Source organism: Teleopsis dalmanni, chromosome 2 (genome assembly GCF_002237135.1).
Source record: "Teleopsis dalmanni isolate 2A chromosome 2, ASM223713v2, whole genome shotgun sequence".
Lineage (NCBI taxonomy): Eukaryota > Metazoa > Arthropoda > Insecta > Diptera > Diopsidae > Teleopsis > Teleopsis dalmanni.
Genome location: NC_051847.1, coordinates 207,415,578 through 207,439,404, shown reverse-complemented (window position 1 = coordinate 207,439,404; position 23,827 = coordinate 207,415,578). Strand labels below are relative to the sequence as shown.

The window sequence follows — 23,827 nt, the reverse complement described above, 5'->3', positions numbered from 1 at the left end:
TGAAAGTGATGCCAGCACACACAGAGAAGAAGAAGAAACAAATTTAATTTAAATAAAAGTATAAGCCGTAATGAAATTTTCACACTTGTGCAAATATTTACCAACACAAACACATCAAAAAATATAAATACAGGAGTACAAAGCCACTCAGGAGTGTTGGAGACTCAACCTCATATGCACCTGCCGGATATACAGTACAAGTGCGCTGCTTACTTTGTGTGTGCATCTTATGAGCTTAACTCGATTTAAGGCTCCCGCTTGTGATATAAATGCTCGACGAAATAAGAAAAATGAGTTAAAAAAAGTATATTGGCAACATGTATTGGGAATATTGGGATACTTCGATGTTTTTTTTTTGGCTGCTTTTAACCTGCCATTACTTATATCTCCTAGTGCAACATAAATATACGGATACGTACACCGAAAAATTGTGTCTCTCTGGTTCGGAAAGTGTGTGGGAGGATTGTGTATAAACAAACTTGTGGCGGAGGACTGAGGACTCCTGCAAATAATATGTTCATTTTGATACTAAGAGTAGACATTTAATATTTTCTTTTTACTTGGCACTTTTTTGTTTCATTTCAACATCTATTCAAATATTTTATACAGTAGATAAGACATGTCTCTAGAATGTAATGTTATTTTTTATATGGTATCGAAAGCGTTTATATTTTCTTACATTTTATTTTTTTATTTTTTATTATTTTTTATTTTTGTATTTATCTTTATTTTTTGTTCAGCGCGCCACTAACAAAAGCGAATTTATAATGCTTCGTGGTATTTGTGTGCGTCGTGGAAGAAGAAATATTTGCTCGGTATTTATAAGGATAATGTGTCTCATTGGAATCGGTATCAGTTGAGCATAACAAGATAAACATAAAATTGATTGTATTTGCATGTATTTAACTTCAAAGTTAAAATACTTAAGTGCTCAAAAAATTTTTTTTTCCACAACAACAAAAGAATGAACAAATTCCTGGAAGATATTTTGTTATCGTTAAGTGTAAACAATTCGAAAATATTTAAGATTAATGCCAAACTCATGTAATTATTTGTGTATTGCAATATGTGTTTTTGAAGTATACTTTGGAAAAGAGTTGCTAAAACACTAGGTACAATAATTCAGTTGGGAATTTCGTATTGATATGAAGATATATTGCTTCGTACACACTAACCTAATAAAAAAACTTCTAATAACTCTTTCCGTTTTTTAAAGTGGAAGTGGAAGAACAATGTAAAAGAAAACTCAATGGAAAAAACATTTAAAGAGAGATAATCTCTCTTTATCTATAACCAGTTTACCATTTTCCTACTAAGAGGTTAATGCTCCAGGTTTAAAGACTTAAGTCAAGTGATTGACTTACGAGCATCATTCCTTTGCCTATATACCACGATTTCCTATCTCCTCATGCCCTTCTTGTTTAAGTTTTCGCGTTTATCATCTGAACTAGCAGATGAGATGGCCAGAAGAGGTTCTGAACTGCATATAAGGGAGACTGACCTCTCAGTATAAACACCGATATATGAACTGTATAGGAACATAGAGGAATTTACCAATGCGGTGACTAATAATTTATAGGCTAACGGCGAAGACTGTGACAAAAATATAATGAAAAACCTTTCGGGCTTCAGTAAATCTGTATTTCGTGGCAAACAATGGCACTGTGTCATTGCGCCTATGCTCCAATGGTAGCAAGTTCCAATAAGTGGATTATGCAGAAGTTGCCAAGATGAAGAGGTGATAGAATCCATCAAACTCTTTCTGTGTCTCTGTCCAGAACTTTAGACAAGGCAACTTCAATGTCTTGGGGATCGCTTTTTCACTGGCCTGGAAGAGAAAACGAACGCAAACTTATCGGATCTCCTTAACTTCATCTGTGAAACCAAATGGTTAAACAAGAATAGTAGATAAAGATAACAAAAGTTAGCAACGTGCCACTCCCGGAAAATATTTGGAAGGCATCACAATGGGTAATATATACCCCCGAGTGAAAATGTTGATAACTGTTGGCAAGCGCCTTCTCAACTTAACCTAACTTAGTTTCTGCATTTCTAGTTTCTTGAAGAGGCACCTCTCTTCCTTCCTAATTTCCTGATATTGTTTCCACATGTTTTGCGTAGATGCTGACTACAGGGTTTTTTTAGAGTTTCCATTTTTCACAGCAATAATTTGTTTCCTTGTTTCTTGAAGAGGCACCTCCTTTACTTCCTACTTTCCTGATATTGTTTCTATAAGACTCGCGTTACAGCTAACAGAGTTCTTTTATAGGTCACATTTTTCGCATTACAGGTCCAGCCACACTTGTCATCTTACCATTAGTTTCGTTGGAAACTATGGATAACTCCAGCAGTAGCGTATAGCAAGTGAGATAAATATCCTCATTTCCCTGTCGGCTTTGTGGGATGGTCTACGTACAAATGCCTATTTCTAAAATGTCTTGTTTACTTTGTAACTTTTCTGATATATGCATTTATATTACATTAAATAAATAAAATACCCCCTTTCACTTTTATTACTAGTCTCAAAGTATGTTTAACGTAATTATTGATTATATTCTAACAAAATACAAATAAAATTAAGTTTATTTATTTTTGCCTGCTTTATGTTTTATACTTATGCTTTATATTTGTAATTAATTACTGTTCTGTATTTCACCTACTTCTGATTAAATAAACACTAAGCATAATCAATATCTATTTTACCCGAATTCATTTAATTTTCTATATGAAAATAAGCTGAATTTTAATTGTTTGAGTTATCTTTAATCGTCAGCCATAATCGCGCTGCATAATAATGGCGATAATATTTCCCAGGGACCACGTAATAGAAAGATAAATAAATTAATCGATTGGGATTTGTTATTTATATGAGTCAATAGAAAAAATATTATGCACAAATATAGCTCCTTATACATATATATATATATATATAGTCGTATAGTGCCAGCAAAAATAAGTATACGTAGCATTATTGACTATAATTACAAATACTCGGATACACAGCCATACACACACTAAATCCATTAGCTGCAGGCTAACAACAAAGTATATTAGTAATGTGTTATTTAGTGTGGAACTTAAGACTGATTTATAGACACGCGCAATGCGTTTAATGAACAGTTACAGCAACAACAGTAATAACAACAACAATGAATTACAAATTTTGGTATATCTGCAAAAGGACTTCTTGCCTGGTAGGCCAGCCAAAATTTCTGCATGCTATTGCCAAAAAACACAAAGCAATATATAGTACTAGGCAAGCATATACGTGTGCTTGTGTGTGTGTATGTATGAATGAGTCCACAACATGTGCGTAAATATTTGGCAAGGATCTTAGATGTACAGGAAAAATATGTGACATCTGCATAAACATTAAAACGTACTAGTATATTGCTAACATATTAAAATACACAATACAGTAACTTTTAAGCATTTCTTTAATCTGAGCACAACATGTGGTATGAGTGACTTTTTATTAAGTGGAGCTAATGTTTGCAATATTGTATTAAATGAAACTCTGGTACGCTTGTAATAGACTTAAAGAATATAATTTAATGAATGTTTGTGCCATTAAAGCAAGTTATATGACATTATGTTTTAAATGTAAACTCGTATATTAAATTTTGAATGTGTCGAAAGAAGAAAGCATGGAAAAATTTTGTAGGAAATATTTTTTGAAATAATTTTATTAATTATAAATAAATAAAAAATTATCATTGAGAAAGCAGATTGTTTTGTAAGTCATCAAAACATACATTCCTTTAACATAATTACTTTTAAGAGCACTTCACGAAGTTGTATAAGACAATATATATAATAATTGTTTGTAATTATTTTAGTAAGTATATATGTAGCGCTAAAGCTGTTTAAAAATAATAAAATAAAAAAATTTTATATAGTTACTTTAAAAGTTAAGGAGAATCGAAAAAAAACTCTTTATAATTATTTTAGTAAATAAATGTGTAGTGACAAAACTGTTAAAAAATAATAAATTTAAAATAATTTTTTTAATTTAAATAAGTAAATTCAAGTAAATTTATTAATAAAACTTTCATAGCAAAATAACAAAACTCCAGAAAAATTAGCGAACATAAGAAGACAAGTACGGCTTTGAGTCACTTGGTTAAGGTGCGCTGATTCTGAGCTTCAATTTTTCAGGACACGAATTCGATTCCTGATACATTCAGTCTCAAAAATAATTATTTACGAATAATTAAATACAAGAATTATTTCGAAGTCCACTGATGATGAGTATTTGGGAATGCTCGAAGCAGCTGTATGGTCAGCCAAAAAATTCAATTAATGAAAATAATATAAAAAGAATTTTTGTTGTTGTACTTCATTACTGTTCGAAAAAGCCACTTAATTATTTTAGTAAATAAATATGTAGCACTAAAGCTATTAAAAAATATTAAAGAAAATCTTGGGTGGAGTAAATGATTTCATTTTTTTTTATTTTAAATTTAGTAAACGCAGAATGAGCATACAAAATATATGTTCCTATTATTTTCTATAATAACTAAATTGTATTTCTATTAAAGTTTCTATTCATTCTTGTCAGAGGTAAAAATACGACATCAATAAAACTTAGTTTAATCAGCTTATGACTTATATGCACACTTTTTAGATAAAGTAGCTTAAGAACACATATACGTGCCTTATATGTCAATGCGTATTTTTGGTCACGTGGTCAATAGAAAATTTATTTTCTTTTCATTTATTTATTTCACTATAATTTTATTTATATACTCGTATTTATTCAAGTTATTTATTGGTAAATTATGCTTTTCTTAACAGAAATATTGACTTCTACTTAAACGTTCACGTAAGCTTCTAATGAAAATAACATAAGCAACTGAGAGTATCTATGAGATACGTTTGCTGAATGAATTTGTCTCATTTCCTAAACTAAAAATAAATTTGTATGAAAATTTTGTTTAAATTGAAAATACATTAAATTAATAAATTTCTATAAAATATGAAAACAATTTGCTTATTTCAAATAAACGTTTTCAGTTATTGAATTGATGTATCCAACATTTGTCGAAACTTTGGTATATGTTCTGTGAATACATATATTAAGCAATACTGTTTAGTCCATTGTGTAACTTTCATTTAATATCATGAAATAATTTCCTTAAAATTTTAAGTCCTTATAAAACACAATGCACATTGTGAGTATTCTGCAAATAGTATTAAGTAAATAGTATTTTTGTTATTAAATTGAAATTATTTCTATTTATAAGCAGCTTATGCATTCTACCCATATAGTATTTACAGTTGTGTACAGATATAAATATTGCGTATTTGTAGATATATAAAAAATAATAAATAAATATTTAATAAAATTTTGTGTGGAAAAATTGAAAACAATTTTTTGAAATATTATTTTTCTCTAGCGATGAGATATTTTACTGAAGCAAATAAAGTTTGAACAGAGATAATTGCAATTCGATAGCACAACTGAAATCGAATTTTTATCGAATATTTGGAAAATGTTAGTCAAACTATATTTGTTTAAAAAGGAAAACACGTCAATTGCATTCTAATGGATTTTCTAATTTTTCAATCTACATTAATTGAAAACAATAAAATATTATTTTCACAGACTTATATGGTATTGGAAATCCGGCAAGGAGTTAGAAAGATTTATTATCCTTATATTCTAATGTTGAATATAATATCACTTGACTGGATGAAATCACATTTGCTATAAAGATATCGGCTTAAAGTTATATACTTGTCATGGAACTATAAATATTATTCTATAAAGATATAAAGCTATAAAGATATCGGCTTAAAGTTATATACTTGTCATGGAACTATAAATATTATTTTACGCTAAAGAAGCAATTATTATTTTGGCTGATCAGCTATAATAATATAAATAGATCTGCATGGTAAAATAATGCTAATTCCCTTTGATTTATCAATAGATTTTAATACTAATTAAAGCTATTAACTTAATTAAAGAAGAAAAAGTACGAGTAAGTATTATTATTATAATTATTCAAATTTTTGACGTAAAATCGCCCAATAGCCGATACTTTGCCCAGAGGATTCGTATTGTATCAATTTCACTATTGGTTACACAAAACCCTTTAAAGCTTTGTGAAGAAAGTTCGGAACTAAATCCAGAGAAAAGCTCTTAATCTGTTCTGGTGACAGAAATTTTATATGAAATAAGTTTCTTCTATGCGTTGTTAAAGCTGGACAGTCACAAAGGATATGCAAAGTAGTTTCCACATCTTCGAGGCATAATCTGCATTCCGATTTAGCAGATAATCAAAGTTTATCAAGATGATATTTCAGACCATAATAACCTGTAAAGAAACCCGTTATCAACTTTAAGTTACCCTTTGAGAATTTAGAATGGTTTTGTAGGAGTACGGTTTGATCAGTGCTTTGCTTTGTTTAAGTCCTAGGAGGTTTGCCCAGTACAACAGCTGCATATGATTCTCCCTCATCTTGAATAATGGTAATACAAAACCTAGGTCTAGTTTGACCCACAAAAGGGTTGAGGGCCTATAAAAGCAGTTTTTGATGCAGTACTGCTTCTTCATTTCCCAAAACTTTTCTGTTGCCCAGAGTCCAGTAAAGACGTACATAATTCCGAGTTGCAAGTGACTATAGAAGCTCATAACAATAAAGTAGCTGTTTCGACTTGAAAGTCCAAAATGATTAAGTAAATAATTTAGTATCTAACTTTTTTAAAGGAGGTGGCACAGATATTGGACTGCTCAAAGCACCATCATTGATAATTTCATCAAACGCTCTGTTACAGTTTTGGCATTTATTAAAATTTAAAAATTTTTATATATCCCATGTTATTTCATGTTTCCATAATATATATTATTTGTCAGCAAATTAGGCAATTGGATTGAAACCCTGTCATCTTAATTTGCTTCCCAAACGATGTGTATAATTTTCAAATGCAGTGGCGCAATTCAATATCGGAGACGTAAGATTTATTGTTGTATTATATATTAACATATATATAACTATATAGAAATTATTAAGTACTCTCAGTACATATTTTTGCTTTATGCATTTCGATTGTATATTTTATATATATTTTTTTATATTGTTTATAAAAAAATCGCAGAGGAGTATAAAATGACTGCTTAGATATTATTATATTTATTTTTGTGTTAATGCCAAAAACTAAAAAATAACTAAATTCTATATCAATAAAACATCAAATATGTCAACAATTGATTATGGACATTTTGAAAATAATTATAATTCTTCATCATTAATTTGAGTGGGAATTTTCACACAATTTCAATGTCGAAAGCGACGTCAATCATGTAAGTAGACTTTTGCCTGTTTAAATAAAATTTTTTACATCATTATTACAAACCTAATAATATTCTTATTTATATTTTTATTTTTATTTACACATGAAACAAATAGGAGAGAAAAAATGAATGGAAATATTTATTAACTTGTCAAACTAATAAAAAATGTATAAATTCTGGTGGCTATTAGATTGCATGACGTGGGCCTGAAGTAACAAAAAACTCAGTATTAATTAGTGTGGGTCAACGTGGAGGTACTCAATAAAAATTGTGTCTATATTCGTATACGTATTTGAATGAAACCAAAATTGATTTGAATTAAATTGATTTTATGTCAAAGCAGTTTTTTTTCTTAGATCTTTTGTTTTAGAGTAATTATTTAGAAATTATTGTTCAAGGAAATTGTGACAAAATTGTTATTACGAGCTAATTGTTACTTTTTTAACTCAATGTATTTCATTTAGACTAATTTTAAGTGATATTTCTTGATATAATTATATAAAAAAAAACTACAAAATTCCCATCTTTATAACAATTTATAACAGTTTTTATAACTATTATGAAATATTATTACTATTATGGCAGTACACGAGTTCGATACCTGGGACTTGCAGTCTTAAAAAAATTATTTACGAATAATTAAATACAAGAATTATTTCGAAGACCACTGATGATGGGTATTTGGCAATACTCGAATCAGCTGTATAGTCAGCCAAAAATTTAATTAATTAAAAAAATATAACATGAATTGTTGTTGTTGTAGTTCACTACAGTTCGAAATATCTCTATTATGAAATTATTAATATATTTATATTAAATAATAAAATTAATATATTATATTCATAATTTAATAAGTTATTTAAAATCCATAAAAATAATTCCTAAGGGTAAATTCCATATATATTAGCCTAATACATATTATACAGATGTAGAAGAAGCATTGCTTTGTAAAACAAAAGGATGATATAGTATAATAGGAATAGAGATGTAGAATGAATGGTGTTTAGTGAGAAACTTGGTTATAACAAATATAGAACGTGGAATATATGTTTAATATAGGTAGATAAAAGAATAAATGTGGACTTAATATAGAACTGACATAAATATGGAATTTTTTTTGAGAATTGATAAAGAAGTTTCAGTAGTAGATAAATTATATAATAAATAAAATAGTTTATTTTATATAGTGAATTTACAACAGAGAGAATATAGTAATTTTACCAATGAATCACTAAATGGAAAAATAGAAAGTTTAGAATTAAATTAACACTGTTTTCATTAATAACATACTAAATGTTGTTCTAAAATTGAATGGAATTTTGATTCTTAGTATAAAAATTAGATTGAATATATTATGATATAAAAATTTAAAATAAAATGATTATATGCAATGATATTCTTTTGAAAGGGGTTGTTTCGATCAGTAGTGAATTACAACAACAAAAATTTTATTTTTTATATTATTTTAATTAAGTGAATTTTTGGCTGACCATACAGCTGATACGAATATTGCCAAATACCCATCATCAGTGGTCTTTGAAATAATTCTTGTATTTAATTATTCGTAAATAATTATTTTTGAGACTGCAAGTACCAGGAATCGAACTCGGGTCTTTCCAAATGTGAAGCTCAGAATCAGCGTACCGTAACCAATTGATCCAGAGCTGTACTTGACTTTTTATATTCGCATATATTTCTGGAGTTTTGTTACTTTTCTATGAAAGTTTTTATTAACAATTTCACATGCTGTGTTTATATTACAATGAAATCATAAACCAGCTGTAGAATAATTCGATTAACTAATTAATTATATTTTTTTATTTTTAATTATTAAATTAAATTTCAATACTATTCTGTTCGATGAGGCATTATTTGTGATTATTATGATTTTCTTTTAAAATTTGTAAATTCCACAAAAGCATTAATTCATCAATTAAATTATTCTCCGCCAACGCTATTCCTCATTTGACAACATAACGCCCTGCGTAACTATATTTTACTAAAACCATTCTTTATTATTTAATCTCATCTATGATTCTAAGTCTAAGTTTTATTGTATTAGCACAATTTCTTAAAATGTGATCCTAGCTACCTTTTACAATCTTGCTTAGATGTACTTGAATTTGTAAATGTTAAGCATACTGTCCTTTAAATTAGATTGCACCGGCGATTCAAAGGTTCCACTTAGGCCTATAGGCGCATTTTGTTTCCATACAGACCTTTACTTTTGTCTTTGATGATTAGCTTAGGAAGAACCCTACACTTTAATTTTAATTATAAACTAACTGCAGTCTTCATTGTATCTTTGTATGCAATTTTAACTCGATTCAATGGAATTACTATGAAAAATGTTGTAAAAGGAATCTTCTTTCTTCGTATCTTCGACTAGAGACGGTATTCTAAGCTATACGATAGCATTTACGATATATATAATGTAAAAAGGTGGATAATAAGTTATCCGAAATTGCATTAATAAACCTATTGAAAGCGATATTTAAATTTGACTTTCAAAAGAAACTAAAGCGCCGAAAAGTATACTCTCTTGAATTAATACAAATCAGGACTTCTTTACAGCTTTTGTGTAACTTATAAAGCAGAGATTTTTAAATAATTAAACATCAAAATAAAACATAAATAAGTTAATTTTTTATAAAGAATAAATTATAAGTAGGTTTCCTATTAAAAGCAAAATTGTTTTTGTTTTGTTTTGTTTTATTGTTGTGTATAATTTATACATAACCTTTTTAATTTAAGGTACAAAAACAAAGTTCCATCGAAAACAAAAGGAAAACAGAACTTTCCCAACCGAGTTTTTTGTTTTTCTTTACTATTTTTATTTTTCTTCTAAGTACTTTGGTTTAAATCTCATGCTTTTGTTTCTTGTCATACGAAAGGAAAATAAAATACTTAGGAATATGCAAACGACTTTTTAAAGGTAAAATGGACCTTAAAAAGGACACGCGTCGGCAGGTTATTTTGTATAAAAAAAAAAAAAATCTTTTCAAAGTGAACAATAATATGCAAAATAAAAGAAGTTTGTAGCAATAGAGCGTGAAAACTTCTCAAACAAACTTCTTCTGCCATTTTCCAATAATCATTGCAAAAAAAATAAAAAATAAAAAAATGAAAAATAAAAGTGGAATAAATTTCGAAAAAAAGCAAGAAAAATGCTAAAATCTTGGCTTATTTATGTCTGAATGTGTATCTTTGAGTTAATATGCAAAATTCTAGTACAGGTTGCTGAGGTTACTATTCCTCGGCTCCGGCATAACAACCATTGTTCAGTGATTTTTGTTGTTGTTTATTTACATTTTAAAATGCAAATAAAGTTGAAAGAAGGTGGTGAGCAGGGCTTTTGTTGGCCAATGAGTGTATTATTTTGCAGAGCTCGAAGCATGAATTTCTAAGAGGAAGCATACATTTCGTAATTTTTCAACATTAAGCAGCCATTCTGCTGCTATATTTACATTTCAAAAAGCTACGGAAGATTGCAAATAAAGCGCTTGTTTTGCTCTTGTTTACAACTGAAAGTGGTAAACTGCGTTGATTCAAAAAGTCAATAAAATATACACACCAACCGATTTAAATTTATGCAGTTTATGGCATAAAAAATCGCTCAAAAATAAAAGAAAAAATAAAAATCATTTATATCCCTTTAGCAATTAAATGTTTCCTGCTGTTAAATCGCAATTTTCACGCAGATTTCTTAAGGCTAACAGTGAAGGTCTTTAAATTATGGACAAACAAAGAAAAGCGATCTTTAAATTGGTTATATACTGCAAGGACATGCAAAGAAGTTTTTCAGTTAAAAAGACTAAAAAAATTAAGATACATATCTTTTTAAAATATTAAAAATTATGACTTGCTACAATAAAATATTAAAAAAAATATTTCTAAATTTTTGGTTTAACTATACCATTAAAAGCGTTTAAATTAAGAAATTTACAAAAAATTTTCTTTTCTATATTAGTTATATACTTCTCCTCAGTGTCCGTTTCTCGTAGTGGGGCATAAGGCCACAATATATACTCCAAGAATATATGTATAAACAAATATTTTTTTCTTTTCGAATTGAAAAATTAGCATATATGTATGTGTTTTTGAGATTTATAAAATTATGATTTGCTATAATGAAATTATTAAATTAATAAAATTAAAATACCTTACTTCTTTATAACAGTAAATGTAATTTACTAATGATAAAGGAGTGTCCTCTTCAAAGAAAACTAAGACTTTTAAATACTTATTCTAGGTTAGGTTGAGTTGTGTTATACTGACAACCCAAACGATCCACTTAGACCCATTGTGTTACTATATAAAGAGTTTTCCGAAGCTTAAAAAGCACCTTTGGAAAACCTTGAAAGCAGAGCTTTGGCAAATGCTTTTATCCCGTGAGCAAACCTACCACAAGCTTTGTCTCTCCGGGGCATATCAATGATTAGAATGATTGGAGCAACAGTAACAGTATTTCTTCTTAGCAGAAATTGGTGAATTTGCTTACATACACTATAATTAAGTCTTTCCATATTTTATTAAAAAGCCTTTCCATATTTTGGCACTGAAAGAATTAATGATGGCACTGAAAGAATTCAGCAAAAATTTTTATGATGTCAACGATATGCCCGACTTTTTTTTAGGTGTAACAAGTGTTTAGCTGAAGCACCCCGTTTGTCTACCTTCTCCTTTAGAGATGTGTAGCAGTCAAAAATTCTTCAGGATGTAGATTCGACTGAGCTCAAGGACCTTAAAGCATCTGATCTGTCTCATAGTATGTATTACATAAACATATACATATTCCTGTTAAATATATTATCCACTTTCAGACAAGTTATAACTATGTAATCTTAGTTAGATATATATATTCTTAGAATAACAAGATTTTAAGCCATTTAAGTAAGGACAATAAACAGAAAAGTAATCTTATTGAAAAAAACCTAAATCATTAGATAAGAAATAAGAAATTATAGTCTAGTATATATAATAATAATATTAATAAAATAATATTAAAAGTTATTGATTTCGCTAAAATGTGAAGTCTATTTTTATCTATTTTTCTATTTTTTTCTTCTTTTTTTTTTCTCTACTCTTTAATTCATTTCTCTTTACGAAGTGTAGGATTTGAGCGCTTTATGAAAGTAACTTATTTAAATATTTGTTTGTAAAATTTTTATAATTTTATTATAATTTAAATAAAAAAAATAAAATATATATAAACAGAAAAGTAATCTCATTAAGGAAAACTAAATAATGAGATAAAATAAAAGAAATTATAGTCTAGTATGTATAATAATAATATTAATAAAATAATATAAACGAGTTATTAACTTCGCTAAAATGTGAAGTCTATTTTTTTATATATTTTCTTTATTTTTTCTCTATTCTTATTTCTCTATTCTTGCACTTTACATGTTTGTTTGTAAAATTTTTATAATTTTATTATAATTGAAATCAAAAAAATAGAATATATATATGCTTTTCTTTACAAATATTTTTTTTTCCAATTTTTTCTTAAGTTCCTTTAATCCTGCATATTTTTTTTGCTTTTTAAATTTTTTAACTTTTTAGACGCCATTTTGTGCTCTTGTTTTGTTTCCTACTGAAAACTTAAAACATTTCTTTGTTTTTTTCTCTAACTTCATACAAAATGTTAAATTGGCAGGAAATTACGAAAAAATTGCAAAATTAAAAGAAGAAAGCGCAAAAATTCACAGAATACGGAAGTATAATGGCAACAAAGAAAACAAAAATGTCAGTTCAGGAAGTATTATTATGCGGGAATACAGTAGACGATTGCGACTATGGCGACAAAAGCGGCGCTGACGATGTTGCCGACATGGCCGACGTTGACAACGGAAAAGGATAAGAGAAAGGTGCGCTAAAATTATTATAAGGTAGAAGGAAAACGTATAAATATAAAAGTTTAATTTAGAAAGTAAACAATAAAATGGCGATTAAGTAAACTATGCGATTTTAAGCTTTTCCATAATTTTTTCTTTTATTTTTTTTGCAAAATTGAATGAAAAATTGGGTTTACCGGTTTTTAGTTGCATACTAATTGAGGTTAAAGTATTAAACTTTAAAATTATAGTAATCATAAGTCTGATATAATTAAGAAAAGTAAAAGAAATTAGAAAAAAAAATATTTTTTAATATATGTTATACGTATTGAAGATAGTTTAATTAGTTTTCCGCACGCTTATAGCCTTTTCCTTCCATTATTTAAAGTTAGAGTACTCACAGAACTCTCTCATTTATTGCTCTATTCAACATAGCATTATTTCTGTTTGCTTTAGTTAAACACATTTAAACAACATATAAAACTATATTTAAGCACAGTCCTTATCCTAAGGAACTATTTATGTGAGTACACCGTAGTGTTCGGGTTAAGTGTTTGTTCGCAATTTAATGTTGAGTTGAGCATAAATTTTACTTATTGCAATGAAGCGATAAATTTCCGCGTACTTTTCGCTTTCTTGGGTGTTTGGTGAAAGTCTATTTTGTGCTTACCTGTGCGCTTTTCCGCCTCATTAATTGGTATGTTCTCAAGCACAATTGGCTCTGAGCGCCCTTTTTGATTAACACTGTAGACAACGAGATGCAGTGCTGGATTGGGATCAGGATAGTAATCCATTGATGTTAGGTCTATTAATTAAAAGAATAAGTAGTAAATAATAAGAAATAAATTGATACTTAAATGAAATGATTGTGGTAACAAATTCACTTGAGTAATAAATGACTTAAATTGAATATTCGTAACAAACGTCATTAAAGTGATGATATTTTAGTATTATATGTTAATTAGTTTCAACATTAGAGAAAAATCTAAAGATAAAGAGATTTATTTAAGAGAAGTTTGGTAACATTCATTCATTACCACTCCCCCGAATTTTATAGCCTTATATACGTTTTAGCACCACTTTTAAACAATATTTAACGTAATTTCATACCCGCTCTTTGTTCTATTTATTTATTTTTTTACCGATGTATACCCAGTGGCACAATATAAAATACCAGCTCACAGCAAATTACATTAGTACTGTTGTTGAAATCTTGGCAGTAAGTACAATAGATAAAGTGCACACCATTTATCTATTATTACTCAATCATAGAAGTCACTGCACTAAAATTGTTTATGGAACCAGTCTCATCTGACAAATTGTATTAAAAATATACTTTTGACTTAAGCATCTCAGATGTCATAGATGTCGCTGCACTAAAATTGTTTATGGAACCAGTCTCAACTGACAAATTGTATTAAAAATATACTTTTAACTTAAGTATCTTCGGAGTCGGTAAGTTACTACCAATTTACTACCAATGCAATTGTAAGTGTATGAAAAATTCTATGGAATATACTTAGTACGATTTTCATTAAGGTAAATGTGCTTTAAAACTGCAAATTTTTCACAGAAAGTTGAGTCTAGGCTATGGTTTTATATTTGACTCAAAACCATCACTTTACAGTAAACGTACCTAAGGGACCTTTATGTCATAACCCATTTACATAAACTGTATAGCCAAAAATTTTGATGTGTTAAGAGTGATATTTAGTGAAGATGAAAATAGAGAAATTATATCTAGAATAGTTATTTCCGTATGAAAAAATCTTCATATCAAAAAACTTTTAATTAATTTAATATTATATTTATGCAACTAGTTCTTAAGAACTAGTCAGCAAATTCTTATAAGTCAGCAAATTCTTAAGACGACTATAGAGCTGGTGCGGATCGAAACCATCAAAAATCACATCAGTGATTTTTAAAATTATTTCTTTACAAACAATTCTGTTTATACTTTAAAAAGTTACAATTTAAAAATATGCAGTTAATTTATATAACTGTATAGCTGTGATTTATGCGTTTATTTTATTATTCAATACAGTAAGTGCACGGCATGTTTAGGGATAACTGTTTAGTCCTCCTAAGAATTGATTTCGAAACTAAAAAATTTTTTGATTTAAAAAATCTACTTACTGTTCTCTGGAACAATTAACATGAATAAAATTCTGACTTTTTATACAAACTTAAGATACCATATTCAATGATATGTAGTTGTATTAAAGTTAAGCAAATAATACCTTTGCTTTAGTTACAACGATACTATTTTCTATTAGATAAATGCATATGTCTTCTCTAAGTTCATTTACATTAAGACCGAAAGGTTTTCGGATATTCTCATTTAAAATTCGCGCGCTGTATATTTTTCGATATTTTAAGTTTATGTAGTTTGGCAGCACTGTCCTTAATTACTATGCCAAAAATGAGCGCGATCTGTCAGACAGTTCGTTTACGGCAGCTGTTGAAACCAGTTCACCTCAGTAGTGCGTTGCGAAAAAAACAATGGAAAAAAATATTGAACAAAGAGTTTGCATCAAATTTTGTTTTTCGAACGAAATTTCGTGTGCAGAATCGTTGCGAATGCTACAAAAGGCTTATGGGGAATCAGTTTTATCGAAAACTCAAGTTTATGAGTGGTACAAAGCCTTTCAGGACTGTCGTACGACCGTCGAAGACATGCCGCGTTCTGGACGACCTTCGACCTCTACCACCGACGAAAACATTGAAAAGGCAAAGGAAATCGTGTTCAAAAATCCTCATGTGAGTGTTAGAGAGATAGCACGAGAGCTAGGCATCGGTCGTGAGATGGCTCGTTTGATTTTGGTGGACAATTTGTGTATGCGACGTGTCAACGCCCGGCTTGTTCCGATTCACCTCAATTTGTTCAACATTATCAACGATTTTAAGGCCAAACATTCAATAAATACCATCGAACAGCCACCGTATTCACCTGATCTTGCACCGTGTGACTTTTTCCTGTTTCCCAACCTCAAATTACCACTCAGAGGAACGCGTTTTGAATCCATAGAAGACGTAAAACAGAATTCGCAGAGGGAACTCAAAGCCATACCGGAAAGCGCCTATAAAAAATGTTTTGATGATTGGAAGAAACGTTGGCATTTGTGTATCGCTTCTAATGGAGCATATTTTGAAGGAGATAAAATAAATATTGATGAAGGTTAAGAATTTTGCGTTTTATTTAAAATTTCCCGAAAACTTTTCGGTCACAATGTACTTTTGAATAAAACAACTAGTATATCGAGAAAGCTAGATATATGTGTACTATCATAAGTTAGACAAATGCTCTATTTGATGTTTACTTTTAAGTTCCAAATGAACTAAATAATGCAGTGCATGGATAATTAGACGAAAGGCCAACAAAGTTCATGGCTGATTTGGTCATAAGTCGAAGAGCAGAATAACTCAATACATTTGGAAAATTTTTAATTAATGCCCACACATGATTTATTGAGAGTGAAGGCATGTTTCAAGAGCTTTCCTTTGTGCGAGTACGTTTCTTGCATTTTACTTAACTAATCCTTTAGGAAGAAACTATTTTGTTTACAAACTTTGACTTCACTTTTGCTTTATTAAATAAGAGCAGCAGTAGAGAAAATTGTGTAAAAAGTTGCTGTTTTAATAGCAGCAACCAAAAGTAACCAATGAAGCAACTCCGGCTTTTGCTGTATGAATTTAGCGCATTTGTCTAACTAATCGTGACTTCACGCTTCGTTAGCCTTTGCAAATAAAGCACAGTTGCATACGTACATTGCTGTCCCTATATAACATATAGACACACACACATATATACTTGCTTTTATATAAATTTGTATCTAAATATGCTTACTTAAGCAAACACTGAAATAAGCTCTTCTATAAATCCAAAAAGTATTTGTTAACTTCATCGATAGATTTCTGCCAAAATACGGTGGATACGGTATACGGTGGAGAGGTTACTTAGATAAATGGGGGAAAAAATATGCAAAATAAAATTGCTGGAAATGTAAAAATCCAGCCAACCACAAAAACTTCAATAATCAAAGTTTGGCTCATTACCTCGCAAGTGCGATGATTTTGCAGCTAACTTCAGCGCTGCGTTAAGCGACTAAGCCGCCACAAACTTTTATGCCATGTTTTTGTAATTCCGTTTTTGCGCTCCGTGCTTTTTTGCATAAAATTAAATCTTATAAATACAAATCTATGCTGCTCGTTATTCATTCCGGAATCTGTGGAATTTAGAGATAAATTTTATTTTTCGACAACTTCATTTGAATATTTCACTTTTCTGTCTATTTTTTCGCGTTCTGTTTTTCTTTTTCACTTTCTCTTCCTTTTTGTTTTTACTCTGTGTTTGTTGGAAAATCTTTTTCCCCTCCATTTTCCTCTCACAATTTCTGTTGATTCTGCTAAACCTGGTTTTACTAATAAACTACAAAGTTAAATTCACTGGAGTACGTACACTGTTACTCTGGTATTCGGAGGTGGAAGAATTCAAGCCAAAGCGTGAAGGTGTTGTTGGCGTAAAAGTTTTGCTGACAATATCAAATCCATTAAAACAAAAATATATTTTGTTGAAAAACAAAATACAAAATCCAAAACAAAAGCAAAAAAAGGAAGAACAACCAACGAATTTCAAACAACTTGGAACTAATTAAACGTCGTTAGATAAAACTTTACCCACAATTACCACTCACATTCACATCACGAATTTGTGGCCTATAACTTTTGTTTTTGTCTGCATTGAAATTATTTGATTTATTCGCAGGTAACTCGGAAGCGTACAGTAAGTTTGAGGCTAATATGAAGTATGGAAGTTTTTCGAGTAATAAAGATATGTGATAATTTTGCTAATTTAATGATAATTTATTTATCATCATGATAAATTCCAACAAATCATAAACCCTACTTGGTTGAGAAGTTTTGTTGCATCCACTATATAGACTGGAACTGAAGCTATCTGACTACTATCTTTCCTAAACTCCCTTTATGGTAAAAATTGTACGACCGCAGAGCTGCTCAAAATCACTTGATCAAGGTCTGTTGCGGATAAACTACTGAAGTTTCACGATGATGCAATATATGAAGCAACACGGAAAAAGGTAAAAGCCCCTATAGATATAATAATGGTAAATATATGGGTATCGTTAATAAACATTAAATCTTAATAAAGAAAATTCTGCTTAAGAACGGCGTTAACGTTTTATGTCACCCAATATTAGAAACTAATATTTATAAATTTAATTTTTGAAAATCATGCAGTACGGTATTCGAGTGAATAAAATTGTTGAAAACCTAAAGTAGGCTGATTATCGAATCAAGAGAATCAATCAAGAAAAGGCAAATATTCGTCAATTGATCCTAAGCCTCTCAGCGGATTCAGCAGAAGTCATGACGCCATCAGGAAGTAAGAGGCAAAGAACTTGCGGACTACTAGTGGTAATCGTGTAGATCAATGTCAAGTAAAACGATTTCTTGTCCCATCGAAGGGATTCCTGAACGAAATATAATACTTTTGCTAAGGAGAGTGGATTTGGGAACTCATCTGGTTGTTTTCTAAGTTAGTGTTACCTTTTCACAAGTTATAGGGCTCTCCGAAACTGTGTGTCTGTAATTTTTGTGAAATGAACATTGAAAGCTCAGGATATATTTCTAGTAAATGTCCAGCTCTTAGCAGACAAAGCCTTCATCACTTAGTTGGTATTGTTGTGCCTCCATATAAATTACTAAACAACAAATCCCAAACTGTAGTAAATTTCATGAAAAACCTACATATATAATATTAACGATCAATGGTCTACTGAATTGGCAGTGCTCAGTGCTCAGTAGTAGAATAATATTTTTATGATAATTCTTTAATGTTGAATTTATAAGTCAATTTGCATATATCATACATTTATCACGCAACGTTTTAAGTAATTAAAATTTACCAATACTGAAACTTTCAGGAATGCCTAACTGTTGTATTTTCTAATCATTTAATACACCCTTCATATCAATCACTTTATGACTTCAATAACTACATGTTGAGTAGTTCTTCTTAAATTGATGAATCTTTGAATGCACTTTCAATGTATCTACTTACCACTTAAATCAATGCGGAATATGGGCACATCCGAGTACGTGCTTGTCGTATTTAAGCGTAATTTCTTTGTTTTCGAATCATATGCCTCTAAAAAGAATTGCTGCTGCAAGCCACCATCATAACCGGGCATACATTCCAATTCCATGGTTGAATAAACGATATTATCGTTATTTTCCATATTGATGCTGCCGCCTTCACCCATATCAACACTATTGCCACCGATTAGACTATGTGTGGCTACACCATTACTAAAGCTGTATTCCATGCGTGAATAATCAAAATGCGGTTCTTGAACATATTGCTCTTGTTGCTGCTGTTGTAATAGTAGTTGTTGTTGCTGCTGATGTTGCACTTGGTGTGACTGCATTGTTGCAGCATCATCCAAAGCATTTAATAATGCAACATCATCTTCAATTTCTTCATCCTCCATACCATTATCATCATCATCATCATCATCAGTTTCTGTGTCAGCATCTAAATCAGCTTCTACTTCATTTTCAACTTCCATGTCAGTTTCAGTTTCAGCTACTGCTTCAGCTTCAGCGTCAGCTTCTGCATCAGCATCAGCATCAACATCAATATCAGCATCAATATCCTCATCATTATTGGTAAAATTGCTATCGAATATGTCGTTGACGGATTCAGAATCAACAATATTGCTAGCAACAATATCTTCTATTTGATTAAGATCATTTATTGTTTGCTGCATATTGTTGACAATGGCACTATTAATATTAGCAACATTCAATTCGTTGGATTTTGTATTTCGTTGTTTGTGTTCCTGTTGACTTTCTTGTCCTTTCATATTGCTATTGTTATTGTTGTTGCTTATTAAAGGTGCATTCGGTATTTTTATATTGCTTGCAACATTATTGTTATTGCTATTGCTGCCATTTTTGTTTTTGCTGGCAATGGTATGCCGTTCCATATTATTTTGCATTGTCAATGATTTACGTATGCGTATTTTTTCTAAATTGTCCTTTTTGGCATTGTCTGCATTTCGTTGCTTTCGTAATTCGTTGTCCTTGTTCTTGTTCTTGTTCTTGTTCTTGTTGCTAAAGTCATTAAATTCTCGCTGAGTTGTAAGTTGCTGCTGCAATGTTTCTTCATGTTGTCCTGGTTTACTGTACTGCTGATGTTGTTGGTGTTGTTGGTGTTGCTGTTGTTGACTTTCATATTGTGCAGCTATTATTGATGTTTTTGCATTTGCAAGATGTTTACTTGTTCTTTTTGTTGCATTTGTGTGCTTAACGACAACTGCTGCAGTTGCAGTTTCTCTTTTTGCGATTCTAGCTGCATCAACTTCCGTTTCCGTTTCTCTTTCATAATGATGGATTACCCTTGTCGGACTTACCTCACGTTTATGCGTGTTTTTACGACGGTTATTATGATATTTTTCTACTATATTACTTCTGCTTCTATTGCTAATACTGTTACTAGTGTTGTTGCTAGTGTTGTTGCTGTTGCTGCTGCTGTTGTTATTATTGTTGTTGTTACTTTCACCATTACCAATAAGAATGTTCTCAGCAGTTGCCATATTTTTATTTTTCTGCCATTTCCTATCGCTCGACAGTGATAAATTTGATTTTTGTTTCTTAGTTGTATGTTTTAACTTATTCTTCTTCTCTGCTCTTATTGTTGTTGATGTTGTTGCTGTTGCTGTAGATATTCTTACCGATTTCTTTGTGTTATTGTATGTTGTCTTTTGTGCCTCATCAGTAGCACGTTTCACTCTGCGCTTATTGTCCACTCGTGCCTTAGTTGATGATCCATCAGTTTTGTTATTGATATATGACATTGTTGTTGAAGCTGACAATGTCGCTTCTACCGATGATGATGATGATGCTACTATTGATGCTGCTGCTGCTCCTGCTCCTGCTACTGATGCTGATGATGCTGCTGATGAGGATGGTGCTACGACAGCTATATTGTAGTTGCTCACATCGACAATCATTTGGTTGTTGTTTAGCTTATTATGTTGTTTTTGTTGTTGTTTACGTAGTTGCTGCCTCTTGATTGCTGCTAGTGTTTGCGATGGCGTAAATGATGTGCGTTTTTTAAGGCGTTGCAATTGTTGCTTATTCATTAATGGTTGTTGTAGATATGTTTGTTGTCGCTGTTGTTGATAGTCTTTTGTGTTTGTTGTTGTTGTTGTTGTCGCTGCAGATTTTTTATGTTGTTGATTAGCATTGTTGATTTTATTATTAGTTTTTCTGTTGTTATTTATGCTGGTGCCATGCCTAACATTATTACCGGAGCTGTTGCTATCATTCTTAATATTTCCGTTGTCGTTGCTGTTGCTGTTGCCGTTGCTGTTGCTGTTGCTATTGCTATTGCTTTTGCTGTTATTGATGCTATTGTTGTTTGGATGTCGCTCACGTACATATTCCATATGTGGAAAATTTGATTCATGATGTCCATATTGCGTTGGTAATATTTGATTGCTGTGCATTGTTGTCTGATTCGATGAATTGAGCGATGCTGACGTTACCACGTATGGACGCAATGTACAATTGCGTAGAGCACCAGGTTTGGCTTGAATTTTAAGTAAAAAGTAATTTATTTTATTTGGTTATAATTATTATATATTGTTTAAATTGAGAAAATTCAATGCATAAATATGTGTATTTAAGTAAAATCATATATAAAAGTTAGTTTTCATACCATATAAAAATATGATTTCATATCAATTTTCAAATAAAAGAGAGTTATTTTAATTTAAAAGTCATTTTGCATTAAAAAAGTAAAATAAAATTCTTAAATGAATTATTTATATTGAAATATTTTGCAAAATATTTATAATCTTTAATGCAAATTTGTTTGTATTTATGCTTCAAATCATTTCAGCATAAATCGCTTTAATCTGCTTAAGAAAAATCTATACAATTCGTTATGTATTGATAGTGAAAAGAAATTTACCTCGACAAAGGCTTTCCTTTTCAAGCTGAGTTCTGAGTTCTGAGTTCTGAGTTTTTCAATTTTCAACAAATTTGTATAGAAAACTTTTTAATTGCATGCAAAACTTTTAAATAAGCTCTTGTCAACTTTTAGGTTCGAGTAGCCACTATTGTCTACCTAACTTGTGAATTTTATGCTTAATCGCATACAAACAGACATTGATATCCGTAAATCTGTTATACCCGGATCTATGTTTATGCTAAAGTATCTGTGCAGCTTCTTTGGAAGTGAAAAGTAAAGTAAACTTACCTGCTGGTACAACCTGAAACAGGCACGGCTCCGATTGTTTGCCAATTGAGTTTCGGCCCCAACACGCCAATGTACCGTAATCCCTTTCACCCTTTGGCGTATATATCAGCTCACTTACAGTCTCAACTGAAATAAAACAAACACAAAAAGAATTTATTATATATATAAATCTATCTACAGTTTGCAAGTTTTACAAATACACACATTCACTGGTATATACACATGAAGGATATTAAATCCTTATGCATCTATCAACACACACACACATATATAATTTGTTCTGCACAATACTATAGCTTATAAATATGAATTTAAATTAAATTTAATTCCCATTTAGATTACACCATGATATTGTGTGCGGAATCAAATAAAATATTGTTGTTGGTAATATATTTTCATATAGGAATATTGTAAATATTGTACTTGAATTGCACATGTTCGGCTAACATCAACAGACAAACTACATTGTAGTCACAATACCAGAAGTAACCAACTGAGAGTATAGATAATTTAATACTGATATAAGATATTGATAAAACTCAACTAACCATGAATTCACAGAATGCATTTTTAATTCCTTAGAATCAACACAAATGCCTGAGTTATTACTCCAAGAGTTGTTGCACATGTGCTACACAGGATTTACACAAAAAAGCTGTTATATTGTGTGAGATTGTAAGTATGAATAGCAATAAATGTGGTTTTTCTAATAATTCCTGAGAAATTATTTAGAAAAATATTTTTAATATTATTAGCTAAAATAATTGGTATTTACATGAAAAAGATATTTCACAGATTGTATCTCAAAATAAGCAGAACATAAATTGCAGACAAAACTCAAATAAAATATATTATCACATTATCCTTTGCACTTGAATATGTAATGCTTAGTAAGAAATTTTTTGAATTTAATTTAATTTAATTTAAATTCAGAAGAATCTCTATACCTTCAGATCTCTTTTAAAATCTTAAATTAAACTAAAAAAACATACATTTATGCCCACAAATTTTTTTTTGTGATTTCTTATTTTCTTCAAGTATTGAAGACATTTCTAATACTTTTTGTTTATAGGTTTTATTTAATAATAAATTTAAAGTTTAAAGCTTATCTACTTTCAAAAAATAAATTGCATACAATGAGTTAAAGCTTTGTTTAATTTGAATACTCCCAGAAAAGAGTTTAACTGAATTAAACAATTTATACGAAATTAAATATATGTTTCAAAAATAATATTTAAATATATCCAAAATGACTTGTTTTTAAAAAATACTGAAGACTAATATAAGCTTAAAAAAATGACATTTTGAACTCATATAGAAGCAGTAGTATATATTTACAGTTCTATGCAACTAAGAAGAACGAATTTACTGACAATTTAATTCAAATTATTTTGAGTTGA

At 29.9% G+C, this 23,827-nt stretch overlaps 2 protein-coding genes across 2 annotated transcripts in view; both read right to left on the bottom strand.

Annotated features, from left to right (window-relative positions):
* The window catches only part of LOC119676638, a 35,444-nt gene extending 14,138 nt beyond the window's left edge, over window positions 1-21,306 (bottom strand). Inside the window, exons 1-3 of the mRNA XM_038087888.1 lie at window positions 20,718-21,306; window positions 19,221-20,618; window positions 13,809-13,943 (exon numbers count right to left, since the gene is read on the bottom strand). Coding sequence (XP_037943816.1) covers window positions 13,809-13,943; window positions 19,221-20,618; window positions 20,718-21,306 — 2,122 coding nt within the window. The remainder of the gene's footprint in view (window positions 1-13,808; window positions 13,944-19,220; window positions 20,619-20,717) is intronic.
* The window catches only part of LOC119676637 (synaptogenesis protein syg-2-like), an 80,525-nt gene continuing 78,003 nt past the window's right edge, over window positions 21,306-23,827 (bottom strand). Inside the window, exons 12-14 of the mRNA XM_038087887.1 lie at window positions 22,428-22,553; window positions 21,383-21,755; window positions 21,306-21,336 (exon numbers count right to left, since the gene is read on the bottom strand). Of these exons, the coding sequence (XP_037943815.1) occupies window positions 21,306-21,336; window positions 21,383-21,755; window positions 22,428-22,553 (530 nt within the window). The remainder of the gene's footprint in view (window positions 21,337-21,382; window positions 21,756-22,427; window positions 22,554-23,827) is intronic.